This window comes from Astatotilapia calliptera, chromosome 17 (assembly GCF_964374335.1).
Source record: "Astatotilapia calliptera chromosome 17, fAstCal68.1, whole genome shotgun sequence".
In the NCBI taxonomy this organism is placed as follows: Eukaryota; Metazoa; Chordata; class Actinopteri; order Cichliformes; family Cichlidae; genus Astatotilapia; species Astatotilapia calliptera.
In genome coordinates, this window is record NC_137438.1 from 23,098,577 (window position 1) to 23,126,213 (window position 27,637).

Here is a 27,637-nt window from a genome sequence, read left to right on the forward strand (position 1 = left end):
TGAAAGGAACCAGAATCATTTCACAAGATAAACCAATTTCACAAAAACTGAGGATATTTTATAAGTTTTGGCTAAATTACAAATAAGCTATCAGAACCTTTTCTCTTTCAGATGCAGCATTATTAAGCGGTGTAATGATTGTCACACTGCAGTAAATGCTGTCTGGATTATTTGTATAAGTCTGACTTGTATCAACTTATCGGGTTGATTTCTGAGACTTGAACTGAATTAGAACTTCAAAATTCTCAAAGGTCATAAGCATATAATCATAAGAACTGTACTGTGGCTTCTCATGCTGGAATCCTCATTTATTTAGGCAGCTGCATTGCAGTAAAAGCCCAGTGAAAAGCATTCCTGTGGTTGAATACTTGTACTGACAAAATTCAAAGTGCTGACACAATAAGTGTTTCTGCCTTTGCCTTATAAATCATCACATTTGGAACTACTGTAAAACAAGAGCTCATCAATTCCAGTAACCAGTTTCAGAACAAATGCTTTTTATATTTAGATTAATTTCATTTACACAGCCTTCAAAACAAACTAAGAAAAAATGCCCCTGATCTTCATTCATTCTTGATGACTGGTAGAAACAAACAAACACATGCACAGATTTTAACATTACAACAAAAATGTTAAGTGCTTCAGGACATCATTAGGCAGTTCTTTTCATTTCTCCATTACAGAAATTCTTAGGTATGTCATGTTTCGTGTGTACTTATTATTTTTAAATACTTGGCATAGAAACAACTGGATGGCTATTGTGCAAACTCATAGGAAAAGATACTCCACTGTATTGGTAAATATGGTCCAAGGAAGTCCAGAGTGAAGAATCTGACCACAGCATCTTCACGTTTCAGTCCAGGAGAACAAGCTGCTACTGAAGAGATGTGTATACACTTAACAGATGGAGCCTCTACCCATGGAAATCTTTTTTGTTGTTGTTTTTTTTTTTTTTTTTTTTTTTTAAATCCATTATGGTCAAGAATGACCTGCATAGGCCACAGTGAGGGTCTGGATGCTGTCCCAAGCTCCTCAAATGTACTAATGCAGTGGGAATCCCCCCCCCAACAAAAAAAGTTAACACTTAGTTACTTCTTAAACTACAGCTGAGTTTCAATCTTTTAGACCTTACACTGTCGGTTATTATTAAGTGTTTTCCCTAATATGCAGGAGGCAACATGGTTCAGTCAGGACTTTTCATCGCCTGCCAGTCAGTCCGGCTGCACTACTGCGGTTGAGGTTGCGGCTGAGCTGAGGGAAGTGGACGGTGGGAGTTCTGGAGGTGGGACCATAGAGGCCCAGGTTTCTGGCTGCGACAGACTTCCTGGGCTGCTTCACACAAGGGAACGGGGAGAAGACTTGCTGTTTAGGAATGGAGGAGAGCCCCGGGGTTGACGGGGAAGAGGAGACTTGGGATCTAGAAGATGAGGAGATAGAGGAGAGGGAGGGGGTAGAGGGGGAGGAGGTTTTGTAAAAGGTGGAAGAGGCAGGAGGAGAGAGCGCAGATAAGCAATTAGCTGATGAAGAAGGTGGTAAGGAGGAGGTGGAGTTGGGTTTTGGAGTGGAGGTTAGTGTAGGAGAATCTGAGGAAGATTGATCAAGAGAAGGAGGAGCTGTTGGAGAGTGGGGTGTGCTTGGTGTGGAAGGTGATGAAGAAGAGATGCAGGAGTTGGAGGAGTGGTGAGGTGGTGGAGTAGTAGGAGGAGAAAAGCATCTGACAGAGCCAGCGTGTCTTTCTGATGAGTCAGACTCTTTATGTCTGATGGAGGATGGCGGTGGAGGGAGGAGAGGGACTTGGGGTGCAGGTTTAAACTCTGGTAATTTGGGTACTGTATCTGGGTTTTGGTCGTTGGGAGAACTTTGATTTGATTCACTCTCTAGAGTCAGAGAGTCCAGCTGCACTACCACATCTGCAACTTCTGCTCCTTTAGTCTCATCTGAACCCTGTAAAGCCTCTTCACATGCTGACCCCGTACCAGAGGAGTCAGGAGACAGAGGTATAAAAGAGTCGCTCGCCTCTTTCTGCTCATCATCCCATTTATTTTCCTCACTCTGTTTCTCCTCCTGCTCCTCAGCCTCCAACTTTGCTGATTCTCTTTTTTCCTTCTCCTTTTCATCTTCCCTGTCCTCTGAATCTCCAAATCCCAGCTGAGCTCTAGCCCTAGCTATATTCCTCCGATGTTGCCGAACATGAGCGCGCCAAGGTGATCCTCCACCTCCTCTGGAGCTTCCTGGAGATCCAGTGCTATTTGAGGCCAGGGAGCTACAGCGCTGCCTGGCTGGGGAACCCGGAGGAACCGGACTCTGGAACAGAGAACTAGGTCGGGCCCCTGGTAAAATGGACGTTGTAGCAGAAGTGGGTCTGTAGCCTCGAGCACCTCCACGTGGTTTTCGGCCCAGGAGGAGATGGTTTATCACTGAACTGGAAGGGTTGAGCTGTGAGGCCAGGACACGGGTGGCAGGACACTTATCTGGAGGGGAGGTGACAGTTCAGAGAGAATAAAACAAAATGTATTAAAACAAGCTTACAACAGATGCTCTCTGAGCTTACCAAGAAGGCATAAAAATGACAGAATTCCATGAGACATTTTTACTTTGCCCTTTAACCAGAGAAACAATTTATTTAGCTGACCAAAGTAACTACTAAGGCATAAAATAAATTGTAAACATAATTTTGTTGTTGCTGTGCAAATCATGACTGCTGCATGCTATCATTATATGAACACCATTAAAATTAGGGGAGAAGATTAAAAAACAAACAAGATAACATGAGCAAAGATAACTAAAGCTAACTAGAGCCTGATTTTTGCTCCAGATAGTTATGTTGAGCTTTTGTTAGCCCTAGTTAGCTCCCTTTAGCTCTTAGTAACTCGTATAACCTCCAGATTAATTTAGCTAGCCACATTAAGATACCATCAACACCTGTTCATTCAAAATAATTGTTAGTTCTGAGTAGTTTCTTTTAGCTTCAATTAGCTCATGGTACCTTCAAACATACGCTTTTAGCTTCAGGTACCTACTGTTAGACATCTAGGTACGGTTGCTCTTTTAGGCTTTCATTTGTTGCCATTACTAATATTGAATACTATTAGGTTCAGATAAGTTCTGCTAGCTTCTTTTACCTATTTTCTGCTCACATTTGTTTCAATTAGCTACCATTAGCCCCTGTCAACCCCACTCAACCCTTTTTAGTTTTCCATTAGCCATGTTAGCTTTAGTTAGCTTCTGCTAGCTCTTCTAGATATCTAGTTTTCTCTCCTGTTAGGTTAAGACAGCTCCTGTTAGCTCAAAAAAATCTACTGTTAAGTCTTATTAGCTTATTTAGACCCAATTAAACCATTATTTGTTTTTATTTCCTCTAGATAACTAAACCTTCATTCAATTTTAACAACTTTTACTTTAATTTTTTATAATTATTTGATACAGAAACCATCAAGTAAAGCTTGATGTTTTAAAAATTGTATATAACTGCATGTTTTCTATTTTAATAATTTTTTTAACATTTTTTAAACACTTAGCTATTCCAAGCAGCAATATAAGATATCAAACACTAGGGGCATGCGGAGCTTTTGGTTTATGCAATAATGAGATTCAGAGAAGATGTGGACTAGAGTGAAAATTATTTTTCTCATATTACATAATATGTACAGTGTTAAGGCCCATTCCCAATGTAAATAAACCATATTACAGTACAAGCAGGACTTTTAAAAAACAGATTAAAGTGATTTACAGAGCGTGTTATGCACAAATGTTTACAGCTGCAGAGGGAAAACACCAAATGTGACTGTAATACTTTTGCACAAGCCTTATAAATCATGTGTGAATACGACATGGAAGGAGCTGCAGCTGCTCATCAAGGTTAGTGTCACGATTACCCAAAACAGAGAAATCCTCCAACATGCAGGCAAAGAATGTGAATCATTGACCAAATCAAGTGTAACTGGAAACATCTGTCACTACAGAGCATTTTGATAATGTATACTGTACACTTCATATAAGAATTAAAATATTTAAGAGCAGTTAAATGTATACAAATATTATTTATGCATGTAAAGGATATTATTTATACATAGCAGTGACAGGTGCCTCCAAATAAACATTCAGAATACATATATAGGTGATTGATTGTGTATGTCACCTGTAACCAGAGCAAAACCATCACCAGTTGTAGCTACAGTAGTTCATTTTCTACACTTATTTTTGATCCAATATCAGTTATATAAAAGTAGAGTGTGACACCTGTTTCCAAAAGGCTCTCAAAATACCAGACAACAGCTGTCAAATTTATAAATAAAAGCTTTCTTAGCACTGCAGACACATGTGTGCACTGCACAGCATTTTGAGAGCATCATCCATCTGCAAAACCGAGCCAACGAAAACCAGAATTTTGTCAAAAATCAATCATTTTTATAGATATACACCACTAGTAATCATTCAGTAGTCTTGCAAGATTTCCCCAGAAGAATTTAGTTCTCTACTTGTATTAGTTGTGTCTGTGGTAAGAATCTGTTGATTCCAATAAAGACCATTTCTAAAAAGTCGAACACCAAAGATTGCTCAAATAATCCCCAGAACACCCAATTTCAGAATGGCTGTTGACACAAGTACCGTCAGTGTGCTGCTCAGTAGTGCTGCCACTCTGTTTGCTGGAAGCCCCCTGAAGAACCCCTGGACTTGTGGGCGCTACAGGTCCAGGTCCTGTGAGTCACACGTCATAATCATCATCAACAGCTGGCTTTTTGGTTTCTTTATTCTCATCCATGTGTACCATTTCACTGGCATTTTATTTATTAAAGGGGACCCATTAGTCTCGTTTTCAGCTCCACATTTATCTTTTAAGTCTACTAGAGTAGCTTTGCATGATTAATATTTAAAAATTAGCCTCATCTATCTTACCATCCTGTCTGAAAGAAGCTAATTTAGCTCCTCTCCCTTTTAAGGCAGCCTTCTTCTGACTAGTTAAATATCTTTGCACTGATAAAACGAGGCGTTTCACTGGTCTTGCCCAAGATGTAAAATTAGTTTGAAATCCCTGCTCTAGATTTTCACGGTCTAGTGAGGTTGCTGTTGAAGTTCATTTCAGTCATCGATGTCATTTAGTCGTGTCAAGTCTCTCATCCCACGGTCAAACAGACCTCGGCTAGTGACAATTGATCTTTGGAGGAATATATATATGGTTTTTAATTTACTCTTTTATATTCTAACGCTTGGGTGTGTGCTTCCTTTGATATATGTGTATTCTCTCCTGCCTCCTTATAATGACAAATACTACATGAATCTGTGGGAAAAGCTGAGCTATATCCCTAAAATGACCATATTTAGGGATATCCCCTAAATATGACATCATAAAGACTAAGGAGTAGAAAAACAAAGTGTCTAAAACTGCTTAACTGAAGCCTGAGCTAGCATTTCACAGGTATTACTTGTACTTGCTGACATCATTACTTGAAACTTTGGTCATGTTTGATACAAGCATGCACAATTGTAACAGACAATAGGAAATGTATAATAGGTCCCCTTTAAGAAATGTTCTGGTGTGTCTCGACAGCAGAAACACACAAGATTTATGCACTGAAGAAAAAAAAAATGTAAAAACATCCTGAAAAAATAAATAATGAACATAATGAAACGCTTTTTTTTTATATGAGTGTCTTTGAGCAATACAAAAGCTCAAAGACATTCATCATCTTGGTAAACCAGCTGTGTGAATGCTGTTACTCATTTCTCACTTACCTGTGCGGATGTAGAGTTGCATAGCCTGTTGCTGCTGCCGTCGTTTGATGCGTGCGTATTGCTTCTTCAGGGCGTAGATGTCGGTGCTCATTCTCTCCATCATCATGCCGTTAATGGCTGCTTGATGCTCTGCCCTTGCACCTCCTCCTGATCCTCCACTACCAGCCCCTCCTCCTCCTCCTCCCACTGCTCCGGGGCTCAGCTCTGCAATGCTTCCCTGCTCGCCTCGTTGGTCTGAATGCAAGAATACATGTAAAACCAGAACACATGCTTTATTATTTCCACTTGTTTGGATCTATTTTATGACTGAACATGAAATAAAGTGATTAGAGTCAAATTAGCTGGTGGTTCAAAAAGGCAGATGGAGCAATTTAAGCAGAATATACAAAACAGGCCAAATCCAGCATGCCTTTTTGGCTCTTCTTAAGCTCTTTTTCATACTTATTTACTTGCCCAGTTTGGCTTTAAATCAAAATCAGCTCTGCACTAGAAACATCAGATTTAGTACAAGCGAGAGAAAAAAAAAAAAGCTGCTTGATGCTATCGATAGATGATAACATCTGGAGCATTCACTTAAATGTACACAACATGCTGCATTGTCTGATAGTGTTTTGGAGACTAGAAGTTACAAGTTTCAAAGACTTTCAAAGTAAGCCCAGCGGGCTGAGTCACTCTTTCCTGTTTTCTTTGCCTCTGATGGCATCACAATCATGGCGCTTTTAGACAAGCAGCCTTTGAAGATGACATAAAGTGCATTTTGTTGAGTGAATTATTGTTTGTTTTCTCTTCAGCTTCACTGAAAGTTGGAAGTTATTTTCCATCTCAGCTCTTCCAGCAGGACACAACGAAAAATCCCCGTCAAAGACAAGCAGCTCAGTTTGTTCACTGTAATTACTCTGCTGTCTCAGAGCCCCTGTGCAGGCGATTGATTGATGTTCTTTTCCTTCACATTGCTTCCAAATATAATGAGCAGAGTTTCCCTTTTGAAGTAGGTTAAGACAGTTGTACTGATATCTTCTTATGAGGTTAAAAGTTCAGCTCAGGTTTGGAAAACAGCTTTTACAGATCTTAACCAATGTTTTTAACTAAAGCCCCCTGGCTGGTTTCAGCTTTTTCATGCTTGTACGAGTCCTTGAAGAAGCAGGAAGTGGGGATTTGTCTGGAGGAAACGGATCAGAGTCTGTCAGTACTTAGAGTCATATTAAGGGCAGGACACGAGGATTTGGGGCAGCAGTCCATCTGGAACTGCTTGGCTCCTGACTGTACCCACACTGAGGGTCACCATTTAAATCCCGTGTGTGTGTGTGTGTGTGTGTGTGTGTGTGTGTGCGCTGACCTTTGAGATGTTTCTGGTATCTCTGCAGTTCGGGGGCCAGTAGGCCACCCAGGGGACCCAGACAGCCGAGCGCAGTCACCACAGAATCTTCATCGTCCATGTCGGCGTCATCATCGCTCTCCCAGCTGCCCAGACCACTACTGCAAGAAAACCATCACCACCACCACAAAATACACATATTTATCTGTACAAGAGGCGAGATGTCAGACAGACAGAAAAAAAGAGTGTAAACACACTTTTGGACTGAATGTTTTGGTTTTCTGAACATTTGCTGACGACCAACATTTTACTGTTAATGTTGAATATTAGTGTCAGTGAGCAGAGTTGCACTGCTTTAATTTACAATGAGTTAATTCTGTATTAAAATTATAGTTGGTGATTACAAAGAGGCTTTACTGCTTCCTATACCGCGCCATTTTCCTTCTGAAAGTAGTGACCATCAGTATAATACAAGCATCTGTCCCATGGTCACACCTCCAGGTCATCACTAGTGGTCACAGAGAACATAAAAATGTCTTTAAGAGTAGTAAAGTGGAAAAATATTGAGTTGTGTGGTTTTTTTTTTTTTTTTTTTTTTTACACAGCACTATTGATCTTCTGAGTTTAGAACAAACCTTCCATTGGATTTCACTGACGTAGGAAACGGAGTGATGTTGTAGGTGTATTTCTCTCTTAGCTCGGCTAGCTGAGGGAAGGGAAACACCGCCATGGAGTAAACCTCCTGACAGACACAGAAAGGAGACAGGTGAGGAAGCCATGATCACAACATGTACAGCATTAAAGTAGTGTGTGTGAAGTTTGCTCACTACCTGCATGAGCTCTGTAGGATCGATGAGGTTGTGCTCCAACATCTCTTGAGTGAGACAACCCATGGTGCTGTAAAACTCATCTGCTGTCTGACAGTACTCTATCCTCCTGAAGAAAGAGGAAGTGAGAGAACCAAGGATGGGTTTATAATTTGATTTAAACCATCAGAGATGTGGGATACACGTAAAAAGTTGATAAGCAATTTTTATTTATGTCAGAATTTATCAACAGTGTTAGCAGAATATTTTATCACTTTAAACACGCTTTTGCAAATGGTTGCCTTTTATTTTGAAAATTAACCAGATTAACTGTGCTGTTCCCATGTCTGACGTCCTGCCCTCTTCATCTTCTCTGTGAAGCTTCTGCAAAACAATAGACTTGAAGGCATTTTGAGGGACTCAAAACCATCAAAACCACTTTCCATCTGATATGTGGACTCACATCCTGTTTGGATGCAATCAGCTCCAGCAGCTGAAACCCCACAGGATGCATTTCCGGGGTAATTATTATTAATAAAATAGAATAGCAAGGGTGATATTCGCTTTCAGTGGATTTTTAATACCAAGGGAAATTAACTCACTCACTGCCAGCCATTGGCAGTGAATGAGTTAAATTCTCTTGCAAACACTGAAAAAAAAAAATTGGGTGGAGGTATGTAGCGCAAAGCTACATAACTCCCTGAGCACCATGCATGAACTGCAGTCCTGGACACAGACGAATATCTTGATTATTTTGTGATATTTTCTTGAGATGCATGGTGCTCAAGGAGGTATGTAGCTTTGAGCTACATACCTCCACCCAGTTTTTTGTTTTTTTTTATATTTGAGTTTATATTTTATATTATAATATTCAGTGCTTGCAAGAGAATTTAATTGCCCTTGCCATTAATAAGCAGCAGAAATTTGCTTCCTCTAAAGCAGGGGTGTTGAACTCCAGGCCTCAAGGGCTGGTGTCCTGCAGGTTTTAGATATTACCCTGGGTAAACACACCTGAATGAAATGATTAGTTCATTACGAAGCTTCAATAGGATATCTGGACTGGATAGCGTAAGGACCTCAGTCAGTTGGGAGGGGCCCGAAGCCTCTACTCTCTACACACCAAAAGAAGTAAGCTGAGCTCTGTGGTTCAGGCTTCTGACTGGAATTCCTCTAGGTGAGGTGTTTTGAAAATTTCCAAATGGGAGAACCTGGACTTCTCTCAGCTGGCTTAGGAATGCCTCAGTGTCCCACCAGAAGAGCTGGAGGTAGTGGCTAGGGAGAGCTACTGACCCAGATGCATGAATGGATGATGTGAAATGTCCAGTTTTCCCCTATCCTAAAGGGCTAAAAAAAATCTTGATATAAAATCTACTCCAGCAGCCAATCACTTTTTAGTTACACGTAAGCTACGCCCCACCTCTGTTCATAATGTGCATGCATGAGTAACACTGCAACCAAACAGCCAAGCCACACCTGATGTAACATCTGCAGCAGAATTACCAAAACATACGTGTTTGGGTGTGTTCTCTACACCAGGTGTGACTGCAGGTAGGTTCACTTACTCTCCCAGTCTCTCCCAGATGGCGAGACCAACTCGAAACAGCACCTCTGACCCCTCAAAGAAAACAGAGTCCCAGATCTTCAGCACGGTGGGTGCCGGCAGGCAGGTGGCAAACATGGTCAGAAACCACTGCATAGTGAAGACGTTGGTCAGCGGAGGCTCGTAGCTGCCTGCAGCAGAGAGACAAACAGATATTAAACATACATGAAAAAGTTCTTAGCCTCTCTGTAGGATGAACATCTAAATAGTTTACAGACTTTGTGACCAAATATCCCATATAGCAACTGTACCTCCAGCCTCTCGGTTGGCTGCTTTCTGAAGGTGGTGGAGGTGCTGGGAAAGCCTCGGCAGCTTTAGACGCAGCAGGTCTCTGAATACCGCCATGTCCACTGACAGGAGGAGACAACAGAGTAAGAAATCTAGCGTGATGAAAAGTTAATGGTATTCATTAATCCTCAGATTAGATCCCCAGATCCACAGTTTTTAAATTTACATAACTATTTTCATTTTTCACTGGAAAAATAAACCCAATTTGATATAAAATTTATTCTGTCAAGTCCATTAAATCACTAGTGTTTTCAAATCCAGGTAGGACCCATCTGCTGACTTAGACTCTGGGGGCGTCGGCCAGTTTTTGTAGGGCTTCAAGTGTTAGTGGATGAAAGAAATTCAGATTAAGCTTCTCTTTTTTCCCTATTTACAAATTTTAAAAAAAATTATGAAACAACCTTAATTTCAATCACACAATAGCCAACCCCCGGGGCCTGGCCCTGGATAAGAGGGTGGAGGGAGGGAGGGATGGATGGATGGATGGATGGATGATAGCCAATTACATTTCAGGAAATACAATATACGACTGAAGCTGAGACGTCACTACTCCAGGCCTACGTGTGGACTACAACATACAGGAATGCATTTATGGAGATTATTTCATCTCCAAATCAGATAAATGTACCCAAGGGAGTAAAAAAAACAATCAAAAACAAAACAGTCATGACTCTAAAATGCAGACAGATAATCTCCTGCATCTCTAATTGCTGCTGCTCTGTTAAGCACTCTGTATCTGCCCTGATGGAGTTCCTGCAATTTGGTGTCCACTTTCACATTTTTACATTTGGCACGACGATATTGTCATTAGCATCTTTTTAACACATAAGTGTGAAAATTAGATATTATGGCAGCCAGTAAAATCTTAGGTGTACTGTCATAGGCTGTTTACCTGATAACGCTCGCAAGTTGTTGGCAAAATAACTGTCAGGCAGCACTTTATCGATAAGATAGATCATCACCTGGATATGGATGAGTGGGGAAAAAAAGAACAGAAAATAAATAAAAAACATGGTTTAAGCACGGTTATGATCATTCAAAGCAAATTAAGCTACTTAAAAATGTTTTATTTTAAAATCCACCAGCATATGTAAGCAGACTAAACTCAATGACCTGAGTTTGATTATATGGTTAGATTTTGGTGTATACCTTCAGTGCATCACTTTCATTGCCTTCTGTAACCTCCAGTATAAGAGCAGCCAGTACATTGAATCCTTGGCAGTAACCCACAGTTTTATTCCAGCGGGCGTATGCCAGAAGCACCCTCTTCAGCACCACCCTGTCTTGTTCCCCTTCCTGGCCACAATAAGAGCTGCAGCCTGTCCTGTGTAGATCCTGTGGACGAAAAGGAACAACAGCTTGGATTATTTTATTACAAGGACGTGCATTAACATTAAACAGGATAAATGATGACTAGACTTTGCCCTGTTTACGGAAACAGCCGTTCCTCTGTTGAATCAATGAGTCAGTGAGAAACAGCAAAGATCTGCAATGACTCAGCTGACAGAGTCATCCTGTGTTCTGACACACAAGTCATCAGCAAACAGCATCTAAGCAGGTACACCTTCCGAGAAACACATTATATTTTATTGGTAGCTCGAATAAACTGTTGAATGCACATAAACAGCCATTACGGATGTATGCACTCACAAAAACAGCTCATCATTTTTTCCTCAACAGGTTGAGGAAAAAATGGTCAGGGGAAAGATGGAATGTTAATAATTATAGGTCTTGAATCCAGTGTAGTACTAAAGTTTCAAACACAGACTACACTGAGTGGACTAAATGCTAGTTTGATGACATTCACACCCAGTCTGGAGGAATAATTTACCTTTAATATGCTGACGTCTACGTCATCGCTGACATAAGAACTAAGCCTAGCCCTTAGTTTTACAGAAAAAAAAAAACTTTACAGGAATAAATGAAATTTTTAAATTCGTATCAATCACAGCTTTTTAAGTTTTTAAGGCTTTTTTCTGTGATTGTCAGGAAACATTTCAAAACCGCATCATACATTCAGATATTCTCATAGCACAGGTTCAGGGGTTTTGTGTTAGGATTACTAGTCATCAACACTAATAATTTAAACAGATAAATGGATTAAATACATAATGAAAATTCTTGCCTTTGACAGCCTAGTTGCAGTTACAAGTTTAATTTGAAGTTGTAGATTATCCTGGACATTTCAATACAGGGGTGACGCGCTTTTAGCACCACAGAATGGCTGTATAAGACGGATGTAGCTTCAGGGTCTCCATCCATATACATCCTAGTGACAGCATCCATCTTTTATGTAAAATGTATGCTAGGAGCCAGCCTCAAGTGGCCAATTACAGAACTGCAGTTTTTGGCATTTCATTTATCAAAGCCAGGACCTTTCTTTTAAAGATACAGGATCCAAAATGTTTAGAATAAAAGAGCTTTATGAATGTTTGTATGTGAAGTGCTTTGAGTGCTCCGTGGAGTAGTACCATGCCCTGCATGTGACCCTGAACTATGTCTACATTACACTTCAAAAGGTATTCAGTGGTCTGCCTGTTCTGTATTTTATGCTATATGCTGCAAATACAATTTGGTTACCTTGACGATCTGGATCCCAAGGGAGTCATCATCTGGATTGCTGCGTTCATTAAAGGCAAAACGAAGAGTCTTCTCCCAGTCAATAGAGATACTGTGGAGGTACTGGTCTGCTAAGGTTAGCCAAACCTGGATAATGACAACAGCAGCCAATAAACAATGAGTCAGTCGGTGCTGTGGTTTTTGTAGAAATCCAGCCAACATTTAGACGGTACTTTTACTTCAATTAGGAGCCCCTGTTCACTGTGACTCCCATCGTTTTACATCCACGCAAGAGAAAAGCTTTTCATTTTCTGACAAAATGAAAGTAATTGCTTCCATTTCTTCATACTTGCATCAAAAAAGATAAAACTGGGATGTGAGATGAATGGAGCGTAGATAAAGTACCTCTACACGCTGTTCTTTCATACTACGCTTTCTCTCTCATGACTGTAAAAACTTGGCCCGAAGGCTGACGACAACAAAGTGAACAGACGTTTCTTGCAATAGCACAGCTGGGCTCTCGCTTTTATTTGCTTAACACCCCGATGGCTTCAAAACACGACCAGAGAGGAAAAATGTGTAACGCTTTGTTTATCAAAACACCTTTTTATATGGAAGCAATTTTGTGCCCAAACAGAGAGAGTTTCTACTTTTTTTACTCACTGAGTATGACAAAGTTCTTACAAAGCTTATATTTGGGTGGTTAGAGCAACATACCCTGTTCCTCCATTCCTTTGGTATCCCAGTTGGAAGTCTTGCCACAGCTTTGAGGGCATCGTACCACTGTGGGGAAGAAAAAGCACTCAGTTTAATTGGTTTATCAATGAAAATACCCAGAATTATAATTTTTATATGCTTACTCTATTAAAGAAAAAGGAAAAAGCTATCCAGTCTCACTCACTATATGTCCATCTTCTACATAGAGTCTAAACATGCACGTAGTGGAATGTAAACATAATTTCAGACCAACAGCTTTAAAGTAGTAAAAAGAAGATGTATCAAGGAAGGATACTTGTGGTATCGAATAGAGTTACTGGCTTAATAGCATATAGATTATATTCAGTGCAATCACGTTCATCCAACTTTATATTTAGTGTGACGATTAATGTCACTGGTTGTCTAACTGGTTCAAGTGTGCTTAAAGATGTGTAGTTATTTTTATAATGAAGATGAACTGAAAAGAAAAAATATATATTCAGTATTCGTATGGTAGACATTTTTATTTTAACATGTCTATTTGTCTAAATTATGCATTGCTAATATGGGGGGAGGGGTATCTGCAGAATAATCTGAAGGTGTACTTAATATATGGGCAGTGTATCGTCACCCCTCACCTGCTGAAATCCATTCTTTCCCAGAGATGGTTCAATGGTAAACTTCAGCCTTGTGTCAACCCCTACAAACAAACAAACAGCTGGTTAGAGGCACCTTCTACTTGATGTTCAGACTTTTTCCAGATACAGAATTGTTTTTTTGTTTTTTTTGTTTAAATGTGTACACATGCACAGAAATGTTATCTGGAAATCGCACACTTAAAACATAAGGTAGTTAATGAACCCAAGTTATTGAGCTTCATAATTTAAAACCCACATTTATAAAAACGTTCCAGAGAAACATTTTTCCTCAAACACCTTTGTGTACTTCTCATTTCACTAAACAATCTGCTTAATGTTTAATGTTAAAGATCTCAAGTCTTTCTGCTAGTTTTAGTCAGATACACCCAATGGCAAAATGGCGCAGTTTACACATTTTCACGTGTATCCAAAGGAAAAATGGACATCTCATTTCCCGACTGTGATATTTTTTGGTTTGCTTTGGAGCTGTGAGTCGCTCTCCACTTCCTGGTAGTGCTGAATCCGCGTTTCAGTCTCCATTTCACTGATTAAATATCGTCTAAAACCTCATTTACAGCAGAATACAGCCCTACGAGAAGACTACCCGGAAGAGAAATTCTCATCTGAAGTTAAGAAGCCGTAAAGTCCTGACATGCCAGTTCTCTCGGCTCAACGCCAACAGCTCCGACTACGGCCATTTGCCTTCCCGTCCCCATCCAGCTCAGCCTCTGGAGGATTGGTGTCGCTCACGCGGGACACCTGCGTGGTTTTTCTCTACGATGAAACTCCGAACATAAGAAATAATGGCTTGTAACCTGAACGGTCCGCTTCTGCCGTTTTGTCGTGCGCCATTATGGATGAGCGCAGTTTTATTCTGCAGTGTCCTCTCGGGGCTTCGGGAGAGGATTAACGCGGAAAACCCTCCTACTTCCCCGTCACAGATTAGTCTAACGCAGCCGATTCAGTGTGGATACAGAACTGCAGCTAAGGCCGGCAGCAGCAAAGTTCAGAGGGCAAATTTAACCAGTTCTCCACAGTGTACGTGACATAACCACGGTAAACACGAACATAAACAAGGAGAGTGTGAAATGATGGGATAAAAGAGTCCACGATTCAAATCTTATTCTGAAAGTCTGTAATTTGATCGATTATCAAGGTAAAGGCAACGAACCTCCACCCAAATACAGCAGCGGTTTTAACAATCTCTTACACTGCCGCACATGTGCCAGAGAAACGTCTCAGTTTTATTTCAAACCTGGAATCTACTTATTCTTACTTTCACTGCGTCTCGTTTAGATTTCGACTTGCTCTGTTACCCCCTTTTCTATTTAAGTGATCTCGAGTATTTTTAAGGTTTTTGTCTTATTCCATTTTAATTGTCAATTCTACTTTAATGAGCTATGCTATAAAGTTTTTTCCAGCCTGTATCATAATGATTTCCACATTAACAAGATTCAAACTAAATGTGGGTCAAACAGTTTTAGTGGGACACATTCATGCCTGAAATTTTAATATATGTATCCAGCCATGACCTTTTGTCGCTTACATCACATTATTGGTATTTTCATTTACAATGTGCTACAGTTCACTACTGTAAACTGTACTGTAATATTTACATATTACAGCCATTTACTATTGGAATTACATTATAATAATGTTTAATGACAAAAATCAAACCCAGTGCATGGGGTTGACAAATATAAAAATATTTTACTCCCATTATAAGTAAATCCTATGAATGCAAATCAACAGCAACCCCAGCCACTAAAGATGTGCCCATTCATTTTAGCACCTGGTGTCTGCACAACACTTTCCCATGACCTCATATGCCATATATACCATTTCTTTGGAAATAAATAGCTTGTTTTATGTCACCTGCACATATTTGCTAACCACATGTCTGATGCATCAGACATCCGCAAATACACAGAAAATAAGCCAAGTCACTCATGACTGTTCGCTATGCTGGTTAATCATTTCTTAAAATGACTAACACACAAATTATTGTTTTAAACAGTCCTAAAGGATCCATTCTTAAAATGTTTGTAATACCACATTAATGCTTAACTGTGCCATTATTTTGATAATCATAATTGGAAACATATTTCTTGAATGTGATCTTTCTTGGCTTACGATATGTAAAGGAAAGTATGATTTTTTTAAAATTGCTGCACCCACATGACCCAAAATCTCCAACAACAGCGTGGACTTTATTAATATTATTAGATATTTCAGCCCAACATTTCGTAGTATTTTGGCATGTATTCCTTTTTTAGCGCTGCTCTGCCTGCAGATGTTTAAAATAAGCCCATATACTCGAAGGTCACCTGGCTCTAAGGTGCACAGCAGCCGGGGTGCACTCCTGGATATCCCGTTGCGCTTCTTCAGGACGCTGCTGATGATGTTACCGACCCCTCCCGAGCTTTGCTGCCGCTGCTTCACGCCCGCTCTCGGCCTTCTGCCGGCGGCGGGGAGCCGTTCCTGTCTCATCCCGGAACCAGAGCTGTAAACGCGCTCAGTTACCTCATCGTTTGGTTCCGCTTTTACAGGCACTCCTTTGATGGGGGGCTAGAAGACATTCTGGCCGCTCCTCCAAACGCTCTCCTGTAAATCAATCGATTAAATTGATGTTTCAGCCTTCTTCCGGTGATGTCTCGTTCTTCTGATTTATTCCGGAGGAAACAACATATCTCCGACGTATCAGTAAGTGCGGTACTAAATCACCCAGCACGCCATGTTCAAAGGCTCCAAGTGATGCATTAAACATAAGAAAGGTAAAAAATAGCCGAAAGTAACCGTTTGTGCTCCTTTAGCGCCGCTGATGCTGCTGCACGCCTCCTCATCCTCCTCCGATATGGCGTCACCGGGAGGAGGCGCACGGACGGAGGGATGCGGTAGGATGGAGAGACATGTGGGGCAAGATAAAAGGATGAGGTAATGGTGGAGGAGAGCGCATGGAAAGGGGAAGTGGAGATTCAGTTTTGTAACCCACTAAATCCTAGCGCACCTAATACAACAATGTCATCTCGCTGCTTACATCTATTTAGACAAAGTCACATTTCCTTTCACAGTGAACTGAGATGAGCAGACAGCAGTGGGCAGACTTTATCTGACAGCAGGGCACAACACTTCACACGAAGAGACAGAAGACCTGCAACCAAGTAAATGCCTTTCCTATACCTACAGCAAAGATTAATTCTCAGACAGGAAAACCCTTTCTGGGGTAAGGTCAAGTGTCAAAAAGGCAAGGCTCTTCCTTAAAGTAGCAGCTCATAGATACAAAGATACACAAGAGTTTTTTTCTTCCACAAAACTTTAAAGTACACAGTGAAAAGAACGATTACACCATTTTTCTAAAGATTTTCGGCATTGGGTAACTTATCCAAGTGTTTCCCAACCTTTTGGGGCCACGGAACATGTCACATTAGAAAAACCACACGGCACACCACCAAACAAAAAACATGTCACAAAAAGGATATTGATCTTTTGACACGCACCAGGCATAGCGGAATTGCCTCGGTTTGTCCCCAGTATACCCCCAGTACTTTTTGCTTTCATTACTCATGCTAGGGCCTTCATCTCGGTCGGAATTTTCTCCAGGACCAGGTCAGATTGACTACTTTTTCTTTTTAAATATTTATCCATTGCTATTTCGCGCTGCCTTGTCTCACTCGCAGCATGACTATTGTGTAATTTCTTCTGCGTCTTCTTCTGTTTTACTGGCAGTTGGCAATCCATTTGATTAGAGCAGGTAGTTGTACTGCCCTCTAGTAGAAAAAAAAAAAAGGTAATTGTTCTGCCCGTTACTCACGCCTGTCGCTTAGATTACTAATCAGGTGGAACCAAATAATCTTCCATGGCACACCTGATCATTTCTCATGGCACACCTATGTGCCACGGCACAGTGGTTGGGAAACACTGACTTATCCTACAATTCAAACAGAAATCCTTTCCTAAAATGTGTATACTCTCCCTCCGTTTAGTTATCCATCTTCATAAACGTTCTAAAACAAAATGTGGCAAGCAATCAAAGAAATCTTTGCAATGAAAATCAATGATGCTGGCATTATGATTCAGCCCTAACAGGTGCAGGAAGTGCTTCCTGAGTGGAAAACATTTAGTCTAAATGAAATTACCTGCAACAGACTTTACATAAAAATAAATCAAGGCCTTTGTGGTGAAACTGTTCAGCCGGTAAAGCTTCATGATGAATTACCTCAGCTCTAGATGTTTATGTTCCAAGGACAGCACTAATAACAAATGTGTTTCTATCATGGAAATTATTTTGGGGCTGTACACATCTGCTCATGTACAGAAGCTGCTGTTACACAGCAGACAGACATCATTAAAAGATACTGTAAGATAAATAGTTAACTGATAAATCTTTAATGTCCCAGTTTGAAAAAGCTCTTTCCAGCCCTCAGGCAAACATGCCCAAATTAACTGAAATTTTAATTAGAGTCAGGAAAAGTACAATCAGACATTTTATGAACTAGTAAGATGCAGATGAAAAATTATACCACACATAATTCAACCTGATTACATTTTGACTGCATTTTTCCTGCTCTGCCTGCTGCTGCTGCTGTTGTTGATGTTAATATTAATATAAAAATATTTACGCATTACCATAGCGACCAGAGAGCATTAAAGGGCTGAGAGGAGGATGTTACTCTCAATGTTGTTGCCGCATTTCAGGAGTACACTGCTAATAAAGTTACACAGTGAATTCGCATTTATTATTATTATATTTACAAAATACCAGTTTGTGTCTCGGTTGTATCATTTTATTTTGTTGTATTTATCTGCGACACCTTAAAAGCCGGTCAGTGAAAATATTCTCTGACATTAAATGGGTCCATGGCGCAAAAAAGTATCAGGACTCTTTGGGGACCCTAGCATGAGTAGTGGTCAGAAGAAAGCAAAAAGGGTATACTGGGGACAAACCGAGCCAATTCGGCTATGCCTGGTGTGTGGGGAAAAATTAGCAATATCCATTTTGTGACATTTTTGTTTGGTGGTGTGCCGTGTGATTTTTCTAATGTGAAATATGTGCCGTGGCTCCAAAAGGTTGGGAAACACTGCTCTAATGCAGAGACACACACACACTCACACACATCCTGTAGTAACAGATGGTCTGTTTTTCCCCTGTAGGAACAATTAGATCATAAATTGCTATTTGTTATGAAGTCATAATCTTGATATAAACACGTTCATGTCATTTCATGCAATAAAAAGTAATAAAGCATTGACTGAAATTTATTGTTTAGTATTTTCTATGTCACCAGCAAAAACCATTCAGCCAAATCACAGCCTTTGCAGTGTTCAACAGGAGCCATATTACCATATTAATGTTCTGTGTTGTGCAACTGACCACCTAGTGTACGACTGGCCTGGTCATAAAGTCTGTAAATGGAAAGCAGCACTGGAAAGCTTATATTCTGTTATAGAGACCATGATGGGAGCCAATTTGATGCACAGTGATGGAAAAGAACAGTCTCAGTAAATGCATAATAGCTATTCAGTGATATCTTCACTTCTCTGGCCAGGCCTGCCTCTAGGTGTCTGATAAGTGGAGTTAATCAGTGTTAAGGCCAAAACCTACAGTTCCTGTAGTGGCCACATGAGTATGGAAGCCCGTTTCTGCCACACACACACACAAAAAAAAAAAAAGTATCCATAACTCGAAATTTCAACTTATTAACTCAAACTTTTGAGAAAAGTAACTCGAAATTTCAAGTTAGCACTGCTAATCAGTAATCTACGTGAATTACATAATTTTCTTGTTACCCGGAAGCTGAATCCCTCAGCTACAAATGGATATTTTCAGCGTGGCTTTACACATGATGAAATCATTGTTTTATTAGCAGAATCACATGGCATTACTATCAACAAACGCACTTTCGAAAGCGTCAATTTGTTGTGATTCGGTTTTGAGTGCGCATTCCAGATTACTGATTGACAGAGCTAACTCGAAATTTTGAGTTATGGATACTTTTTTTTTTAAAGTTGCAGAAACGGGCTTCCGTACATGAGGCTGTTACAGCATTTAAAAACTGCGTATTGCCTGGTATAGGAAGGTAAAACAGTTTTGGTCTCACCTACACTAATTAAATTAAATTAACTGGACATCTCCACTTTCATACATTTTAAAGATTATTATCATTACTTTTTTTGTTGTTTCGGCTTCTTTTTGGATCATAAATTGGCATGTTTTGGTTTAAACTCCATTTCTCCTGTTGTTTGACAAATCTGGTTTGGATCATGTCATCCACGATTTGTACCTCTCAGTTTTAAGTTGTTGCTCTAGTTTATTTGCGCCTCCAAAGACCAATGAACCCCTGAGACGTGCAGACACAATCCTTTCTGTACTTTCACTCTGAGAATTTCAGGGTGAATTATTTCACTCTGTCATTTCTGCTGTCAAACTTACTGTTTCCAAGATGTAAACGATAATCAGTATAGTCAGGATATTCATGTTCATGCATCTACCATTTGCTTAATTCACAACCTGCTTCTTGAAAATATAAGAGTGTAATTTTGATACTTCAGGGAGTTTGACTACAAAGAAAAGGTCCCACAGGATGAGAAACCTCAACCATCTAAACCCCAAAAAGGCCACAGAAACAAGGCTGACATGTGACCATTACTGAACCCGGGACCTAAAAAAAACAAAATGGCTCTCATGTGTGTCTGCATCTGATTTGCAGAAAAGGACAGAAAAAAGTGAAATTAGTAACCATGTTTCATTTGCTGTGTTGTCTGGTAATTATTCAGGTTTCTGTAGGAACGCCTCCATTAGCTGCCATTTCTTTCTTTTTTTTCCTTTTTTTGAGCGACAGGCTTCTCATGATTCATAAATTGGTGGCAAAAACATGGAAACCTAAAGTTTCCTCTTAAAAGTGAATCTTTGACCTCTTTATTTTTTCAGTGAAATGAAATTTAAAAAACAAACAAACAAACAAACAAACAAACAAACAAACAAACAAACAGGGAATTGATTTTCAAACAAAGGGTTGCTCTGAAAGTCTAAATGTGAAATTCAATTAATGTACAGCGTTACACTAAAGCCAATCAAAATGCAGGATACTTTCTGAACAAAACACATAATATAACATATAATATGGACGAGTAGGACAAGGGAGACAAAAAATGGTGTGCAGGAGAGACACCTGAGCACCCTTACAAGACCTGTATAAATGCATTTTTGTTAAAATAAATTAAAAAAAAAACCAAAAAACCAAAACACACACACACGCGCACACACACACGCGCACACACACACACGCGCACACACACACGCGCACACACACAAAAAAACAAACAAACCAAATTCTACTTCATTTCTCTTTCATGATTTATGATATCGGACTAGGTGTCACAAAAATATTTTAGGTCCTTTCAGCACCCATCCATAATTATTTTGTTTCCTTTTTTTTCCTATTCTCAGCTTGCATGGAATTGAAAAAGCCATCCTTAATATGGTCATCTCACCTTCTACCTACCTGCTGTTCAAACCTAGTGCTTACGATGGGCAGCCAATAAGAACAAAGAACACCTTAACAATAGAGCAACTAAAATAGCCTCCTTCAAAGGACACCAAGATTCAGCATGAGATAAATACAGATGATTTTAAACCATGAATCACACAAAGCTACCCTAGATGAGTCCAAACAAACATCTGGAGCTGAAATGGACCATAATGACCAATAACTAAATAACACACCATAATGGAATTAGTGTTAACATGTAGATTTTTTAAGAAGTACACTGTGTTAATACACACTCCTGAATTCAGATGAAATAAACTCATGAGACGTTTCATAATTTATTCGAGAGAAAGAATGTGAATAATGATACACATAATTTGTGTTCATTTTCAGCCACTCATATTCATATAATTTTTTGAAGGATGGTGCAGATTTTGTGGCCTTCCCAGCTCAGTGCAGTCAGCTAAGAGGACCTCCACCTGTTGTTTCACACAGTTACACCTCCTGTGTCACCCTGCCTGGTTTGCTATTACATAAAAACAATGAGTGTATAGTCTTACGTCGTTTTTGTGACACGGCCTGAAGAAACGCTGTGATAATGTCGTAGTTCTTCTGCAGTTTGTGGCAAAGTCGGTCCCGTCTCTTCAGCTGGCGAATCAACTTGGCCGACTGAAGGCCTGTACGATATTTCACCTCCTGGATGATTGAATGCAGCTCCTCTGGGGCTGAAAACAAACACAGAAAATTGGTGGTACAAACTCCACACAAAAAAACCCTGGCTTGATGGTAGAATTGAACTCAGCACATTTTTATTGTGAGGCAATATTGCTAACCACTGCTCGACCTGTGCTGCCCTTACAGCATTTATTATTATTATTATTATTATCATCATTATTTTAAATGCCAGTAACAGCCCAAAATTACGTCATCTATTGATCTCTAACTTTTTCAGATGATCACATTTTAGGAACATGTGTCTTTCTTTAACCTACATCTTTTTCAAACACATATTTTCCACAATAATATGTACTCAAAATAAAGCCGTGGCACAGTTTTGACACACCCGTGATATCTGCAGTCCTCTGATAAATCATAATCTCACACTCATTAGCCTGTTTTTCCAAGCTGCAGGCAAAGGAGGAAATGAAAACCAGATCAGCAGTGCCACATAAACACAAACCCTCCACCCATTAATGGAAACATGGCGTTTAAAATCTGATCACAGCAATAGATCTAAGGAAAAACAGGGGACACTTTTGGTTGTTTTTCTCATGTGTAAAATAAAACAGATACAAGAGCAGTTAAAAGTAGTTCTTACTTCATTGTGATATACATCTATTAAGGATCGAAGGATGGACGGACAAGCCATTCAAATAAATCAATAACTTTTTTTTAAAATTATTAATCCTGCTAACTACCACACAGACAAATCACATAAACTTTGGATGTTATGCATTTAGCTTTTTGGTGCGTGTATTATTTTTGCAAATACATTTGGATTAAAGCTAATAAAAATAATATATCCACAGACATTGTATCAATTTTCACAACTGTAAGAGTCTAATGCAGCCAGTCACTGGTTGCCAATTAGGGACGCACAAATCTGATATTTAGTTATTGGTCAGATCCCGACTCAAAATGGTGGATCTGGTATCAGTAAAATCTGTCCATCTACTTGATTCAATTATATGCTGTTCTGTGTTTGCTGTACCAGTAGTGCGCTGGTTGCTAACAGCAAAGAGTCAGCAGTTTGGTGGCACAACTGTTGATGACACTTGTGGCTTTTCTGCAGTAGTCTGCATAGAATGACTGAATGTAGTGTAAAGCGCTTTGGGGTCCTATGGACTAGAAAAGCGCTATACAAATGCAGGCCATTTACCATTTAGTCTCATTTCATTCATCCTGATACCTGATCCTGAAACTATGCTCTGATTTCATTGAAATAGCCCCCACATCACCACGCTGATAACCAGAGTCGGCTTTGCTGTGTTGCAGATTTGAATGGCGAGTGGTAAAACACACACTGACGGCCTTCATGTATTCAAATGTCCAACTAACTGTTCAACAACACTGGTGAAGATGAAGCTTTTCTTTTTAAGGGGAATTCATAGTACTGTACTGTGCCAGCTTGAGTAGGTACACAGAATGAAATGATCTGAAACAAACCAGCGTGTCCAAAAAGCAAAATTAAGGTCTTGCAGTAACCTAGTCAAAGCCAGGACTTTGGTTAAATTGAGATGCTTTGGCATGACCTTAAACAGGCTGTTCTTGCTGGAAAACCCTCCAGTGTAACTGAATTAAAACAATTCTGCAAAGAAGAGTGGACCAAAATTCCTCCACAGCAACGTGAAAGACTCATCACCAGTTATCACAAATGCTTGATTGCAGTTCTTGCTGCCAATTTTCACACAAGTTCAGGTAGGTGTGGATAACTTTTTCCCCTTATAATTGAATTAACCTTTGAAAACCTGTGTATACTCAGGTCATCTTTGAAAAAAAAAAAAAATTTGAATGATGGTTCAAATTTGCCTATTCCGGGTAAGGGACGAGACACTGCCCCAAGTGGAGGAGTTTAAGTATCTCGGGGTCTTGTTCATGAGTGATGGGAGAAGGGAGCGGGGGATCGACAGACAGATTGGTGCAGCGGCTGCAGTGATGCAGACGCTGTACCCCACCCTGCCTTTTTTCTTTCAAAGTTAGGAGAGCAATGTTTACATCAAGCCTTATTTGTAAAAAAAAAAAAGATTCCCAACCATTTATATGCTTGTGAAATTAACACTTGTATCAGATCAGTGGTCTCCATCACCATATACATGAATTCAGGGCTGTGTAGTTATTTAAATTTTACATTTCAAAAACAAAAAAATATATATAAAAAAAAAAATCCTTTTTTCATTTTTTGTTTAATTTTACCCATATTCATTATACCTTTCGCATTAGCGTGTAAGAAGTTCAGTTAAGTTTGCATTTACAGTTTTATTTTGTTTTTTTAGCTGAACCACAATTTAGGTTAAAGGAAATGTACTTAATTAAAAGCACAAGTTTCTGCCTTTTTAAGTGTAATAACGCTAATATTTTCCCAGCATAATGGCACATGAAGCCAAGATATCTGTAAGTTATCAAAGCAGGGAAAAGTTGGATATGTCGATCCCTTATACAAACGAGAGTGCGTAAGCGTAGCTAATAAACTGTGCTGCCCTGGAGCGATCAATAAAGTGTAACATTTACCAAAAAGGGTTTTAAACTTTTCCACGGACCATTCCTGACCAAACACAGGAGCAAAGCGAGTATGCATATTTTGGCTGGTATTTCAGGTATTATTTAAGAGTATTTCCTCTTCCTGAGTGGCAGCCCTAAGCATTGTCTAACTCATACCAACCCTCAGCAGTGGAGAGTGCAAACACTGAAGTCACAGGTCTGCCCGTGTTGACTGAAGGATTCCTTTAAACGAGAGGAAACAATGGCAGCATGGACCTCACAGTAACATGCCAAGTGGGAATCTGGGGCAACAATGAAGGACGCGAGTAAATGAGCTGTCAGTGCACTCTGTCTCTGTCATTGTAACAGTCTGAACACTGAGCTTTACCCACATTACACTCAGCCTGCTCGGCTCACTCCAGTATCTGATTACACTTACAGACAAATCAGCTATATATCAAGATGTATCTGTGAATTGGAAAACACACACACACGCCTTCCTCATTACAGAGACTTCTGGAATGAATTATAGAAGATTTGGGATGAAGCTTTTACAAAAATAAACAAAGATAACCTCAAAGCTTAAAGAAAAGCTCTGTTAAATGTCTCAATTAGAGAGCAAGAAAACAGTAACTAGATCATTTATAGGTGTGAATTAAAAGACAGATAAAAAGCCTCCAATCAACAGGGTTTGTGATCTCTGCAAATAAATTCTGGCACCCACTGAAGCATTTTAGATCTTCTTTCAATGCAAAAACCACCACAATTGTGTTTGGGATTCAGTGTACTCATGTTTAAAATACCCTATTCTGATCAAATGCCCAAATGAAATAACAGAAAAATGCACAACTTCTGTTCAGTCAGGTAAAATGCACACTCTGTCTAAACAACATGTGGACTAGTTGCACCTGCATGCATACTCACCTCACAAAAGCTCAATTTGAGCCAGGAAAAAGTGAAAATATTCATAGTAAGGAGGTAAAACCTCCCCCTACTTAATTAAAAAGACAACAGTTACTGTATAAAATAATAATAAAAGAATGCTAATTCTGAATTTTTCCATATTTGGGAAAGATTTTTATGGAATGACCCTTCATAAAATATCCAAATTTCTTTGTCCATTTGACCTATAAGGAATACAATACCATTTTAAGATCCTTGCATTTCCATGGTATGGTTTTCTTTTCTCTATTACCTCATTCAACCTCTATGGTCATTTCAAACTAGCATTCGTTTCAGTGTGTGAGACTGAGCATTAGCCAGGTCAAACTGGAGGCAAAGGAGTTTTTCCTCCCCACTGTTGCCAAGTGCTTGCTCATAAGGGCTCATCTGTTGTTTGGGGTTCTCTCTAATATTGCAGGGCCTTTCCAGATAAAGCACATTTAGACACCTGTTGTTGTGAATACGATTTGACAGTAAATTGTGCGATGAAGTGGTGAAAGTCTTCAAAATATGCAAGATTTCTTTTTTATATAAATGGGCTAAAGAACATGTCTTTGTTTCCTTACTTGTTAGTGCAATAATGCAGGAATAAAACGGACCAAAAACACATAATATCAGCCATAAAACAAACAGGTGGTAAGCATCATTTATAGAGGAGGAAAAAGAGATAATCGGTGGTTGAGTTTGAATGATCAGTCTGTACCTTTCTGAGCCAGGTAGTTCATCTGGTGCCTCCTGGTGTGCTTCTCCTGCAACTCCTGCAGGAAGCTGGACCCGGAGTTACTGCGGCCCAGGAAGGCATCGGACCCGGACGCCTCCGTGGAGCTGTCCCAGCTGTCCGCATTCCTCCTGCTGCCTCCGCTGTATGTATCATAAAGCTCCACCAGGAGACAGTCCACTATGGAAGCCCTCGGAGTTCTGACTGCATCTCCCACAGATTCAGAGTCGCTGTCACCGGCCGCGTTGGTCCTTTGGGTGGCAGTAAAGGTGCCAGGCGGCTGTCCACGCTCTCTGGGCACCTCCTGCTCTCCCGGACATGATGATGTGTCATTCGATGACTCGGTGGGGCTCGTCCACTGCTGAAAGCCAGAGAAATCGTCCTGCAGGGAGGCAGCAGAGTGGGCATAAACCTCGCTCTCTTCCTCGGAGCGCAAGCCACCGTCACATATGTCAACTTCTAAAAGTTCATTCCCGTTTACTTTCACCCTCGACGCCATTGTTTTTATTAAGAGAAAACAAAACGAATGAGCTCTCTTATCCTGCTGCAACTGTTTTAACAGTAAACTGTCATTTTCCTGACTTGCTTTAAGTTACAAAGTTAGAGCGTTTCGAAGAGGATAGAGTTCCTGGAGCGCTCCATTTCTCACCTCAGAAAGGTGGAGACTCGTCTGGCGGCTTTTACTTTCCTTCCTGAATATTCAGAACTGGAATTCACTGCTCCCCCCCCCCCCCCCTCCAGGACTACACAATGGACCAGCCCACTACGCTGAACTTCTCCAACTGCTGCCAAACTTTCTTCAGGTCGCGCGACAGGTGCGACAGGTGCCGGGAGCTGCTCCATTGGCCAATCAGAGATGAGCCCAAAAGTATCTCGACCAATCCGCTTTCACCTTTGAGGACCAATTCATTAACGTTTGCACGGAAATTCGTAATGTGACTCCTCTAAACGTTCAATATGTGTATAAATAAAGATAAAAAAAAAACAACTTTTCAATATGTATTGATACATTTATTTTAAATAAACAAATAAAGGCTAAAATGAAGTAGATATGAAACATATACTTTTTACCCAAATTTTAATACAAGGCCCATCTTTTAGCAGTGAATCTTTCACAGCTTTCCTTTCATATAAAAATAACTTCAGGTCTTTAGATTTTTCAAAATCCTTGCAATGTGAGTCTAGCTTACAGGAGTTTTGTTTTTGTTTTGTTTTTTTTACCTTGGCAAATTTCAATGATCTGTAACTTATATTCATATTCTAACAGCCCAGTGTCACGGTAAAGGATGAAATAAGCATGAAAAAGCACATCTTGTGTTTGTTTAAAAATGTACATTTCTCTTGAGCCTGGTTGATTTTCATGCTAACTGATACAAGAAACATAATAATGCAATCAAAAATATGTCCCAGCAGTGAAATGTATACAACCCAGCCCCAAATGCGGATTTTTAAAAACTCATATGAAACTGTTCTGAATTTTTACGTTTCATAGATTCATAGAAATGTAATAAACATGTGCATTTTTGAAAAGGTGATTTGATTACATAAGAGGTGATCACAAAGAAATCTCTGAATTGACGTCAGCTTGGCATTAGAGTAGAAACTAAATGTTTATCGCAGTCTGGTACGATAAAATCTTTGGCTATATTTTGATTGC

At 39.8% G+C, this 27,637-nt stretch overlaps 1 protein-coding gene across 6 annotated transcripts; it reads right to left on the minus strand.

Annotated features, from left to right (window-relative positions):
* Positions 1–480: 480 nt before the first annotated feature.
* tbc1d30 (TBC1 domain family, member 30) lies at positions 481–27,019 on the minus strand. Of its 6 annotated transcripts, XM_026147160.2 has the most exons (15): positions 25,966–27,019; positions 21,683–21,847; positions 13,636–13,697; positions 13,019–13,084; positions 12,323–12,448; positions 10,892–11,077; positions 10,635–10,704; positions 9,706–9,804; positions 9,417–9,585; positions 7,879–7,984; positions 7,684–7,790; positions 7,070–7,209; positions 5,734–5,967; positions 4,609–4,698; positions 481–2,471 (listed from the first exon to the last, which is right to left on the minus strand). In XM_026147160.2, exons 1-15 carry the CDS (start codon positions 26,477–26,479, stop codon positions 1,198–1,200), a joined length of 3,408 nt encoding a protein of 1,135 aa, XP_026002945.2. In that variant the 5' UTR covers positions 26,480–27,019; the 3' UTR covers positions 481–1,197. The 6 variants fall into 6 exon arrangements, with proteins under 6 accessions (XP_026002945.2, XP_026002946.2, XP_026002947.2 ...); XM_026147161.2 differs by lacking the exon at positions 4,609–4,698; XM_026147162.2 differs by lacking the exons at positions 21,683–21,847; positions 25,966–27,019 and adding an exon at positions 15,963–16,463.
* Positions 27,020–27,637: the final 618 nt, after the last annotated feature.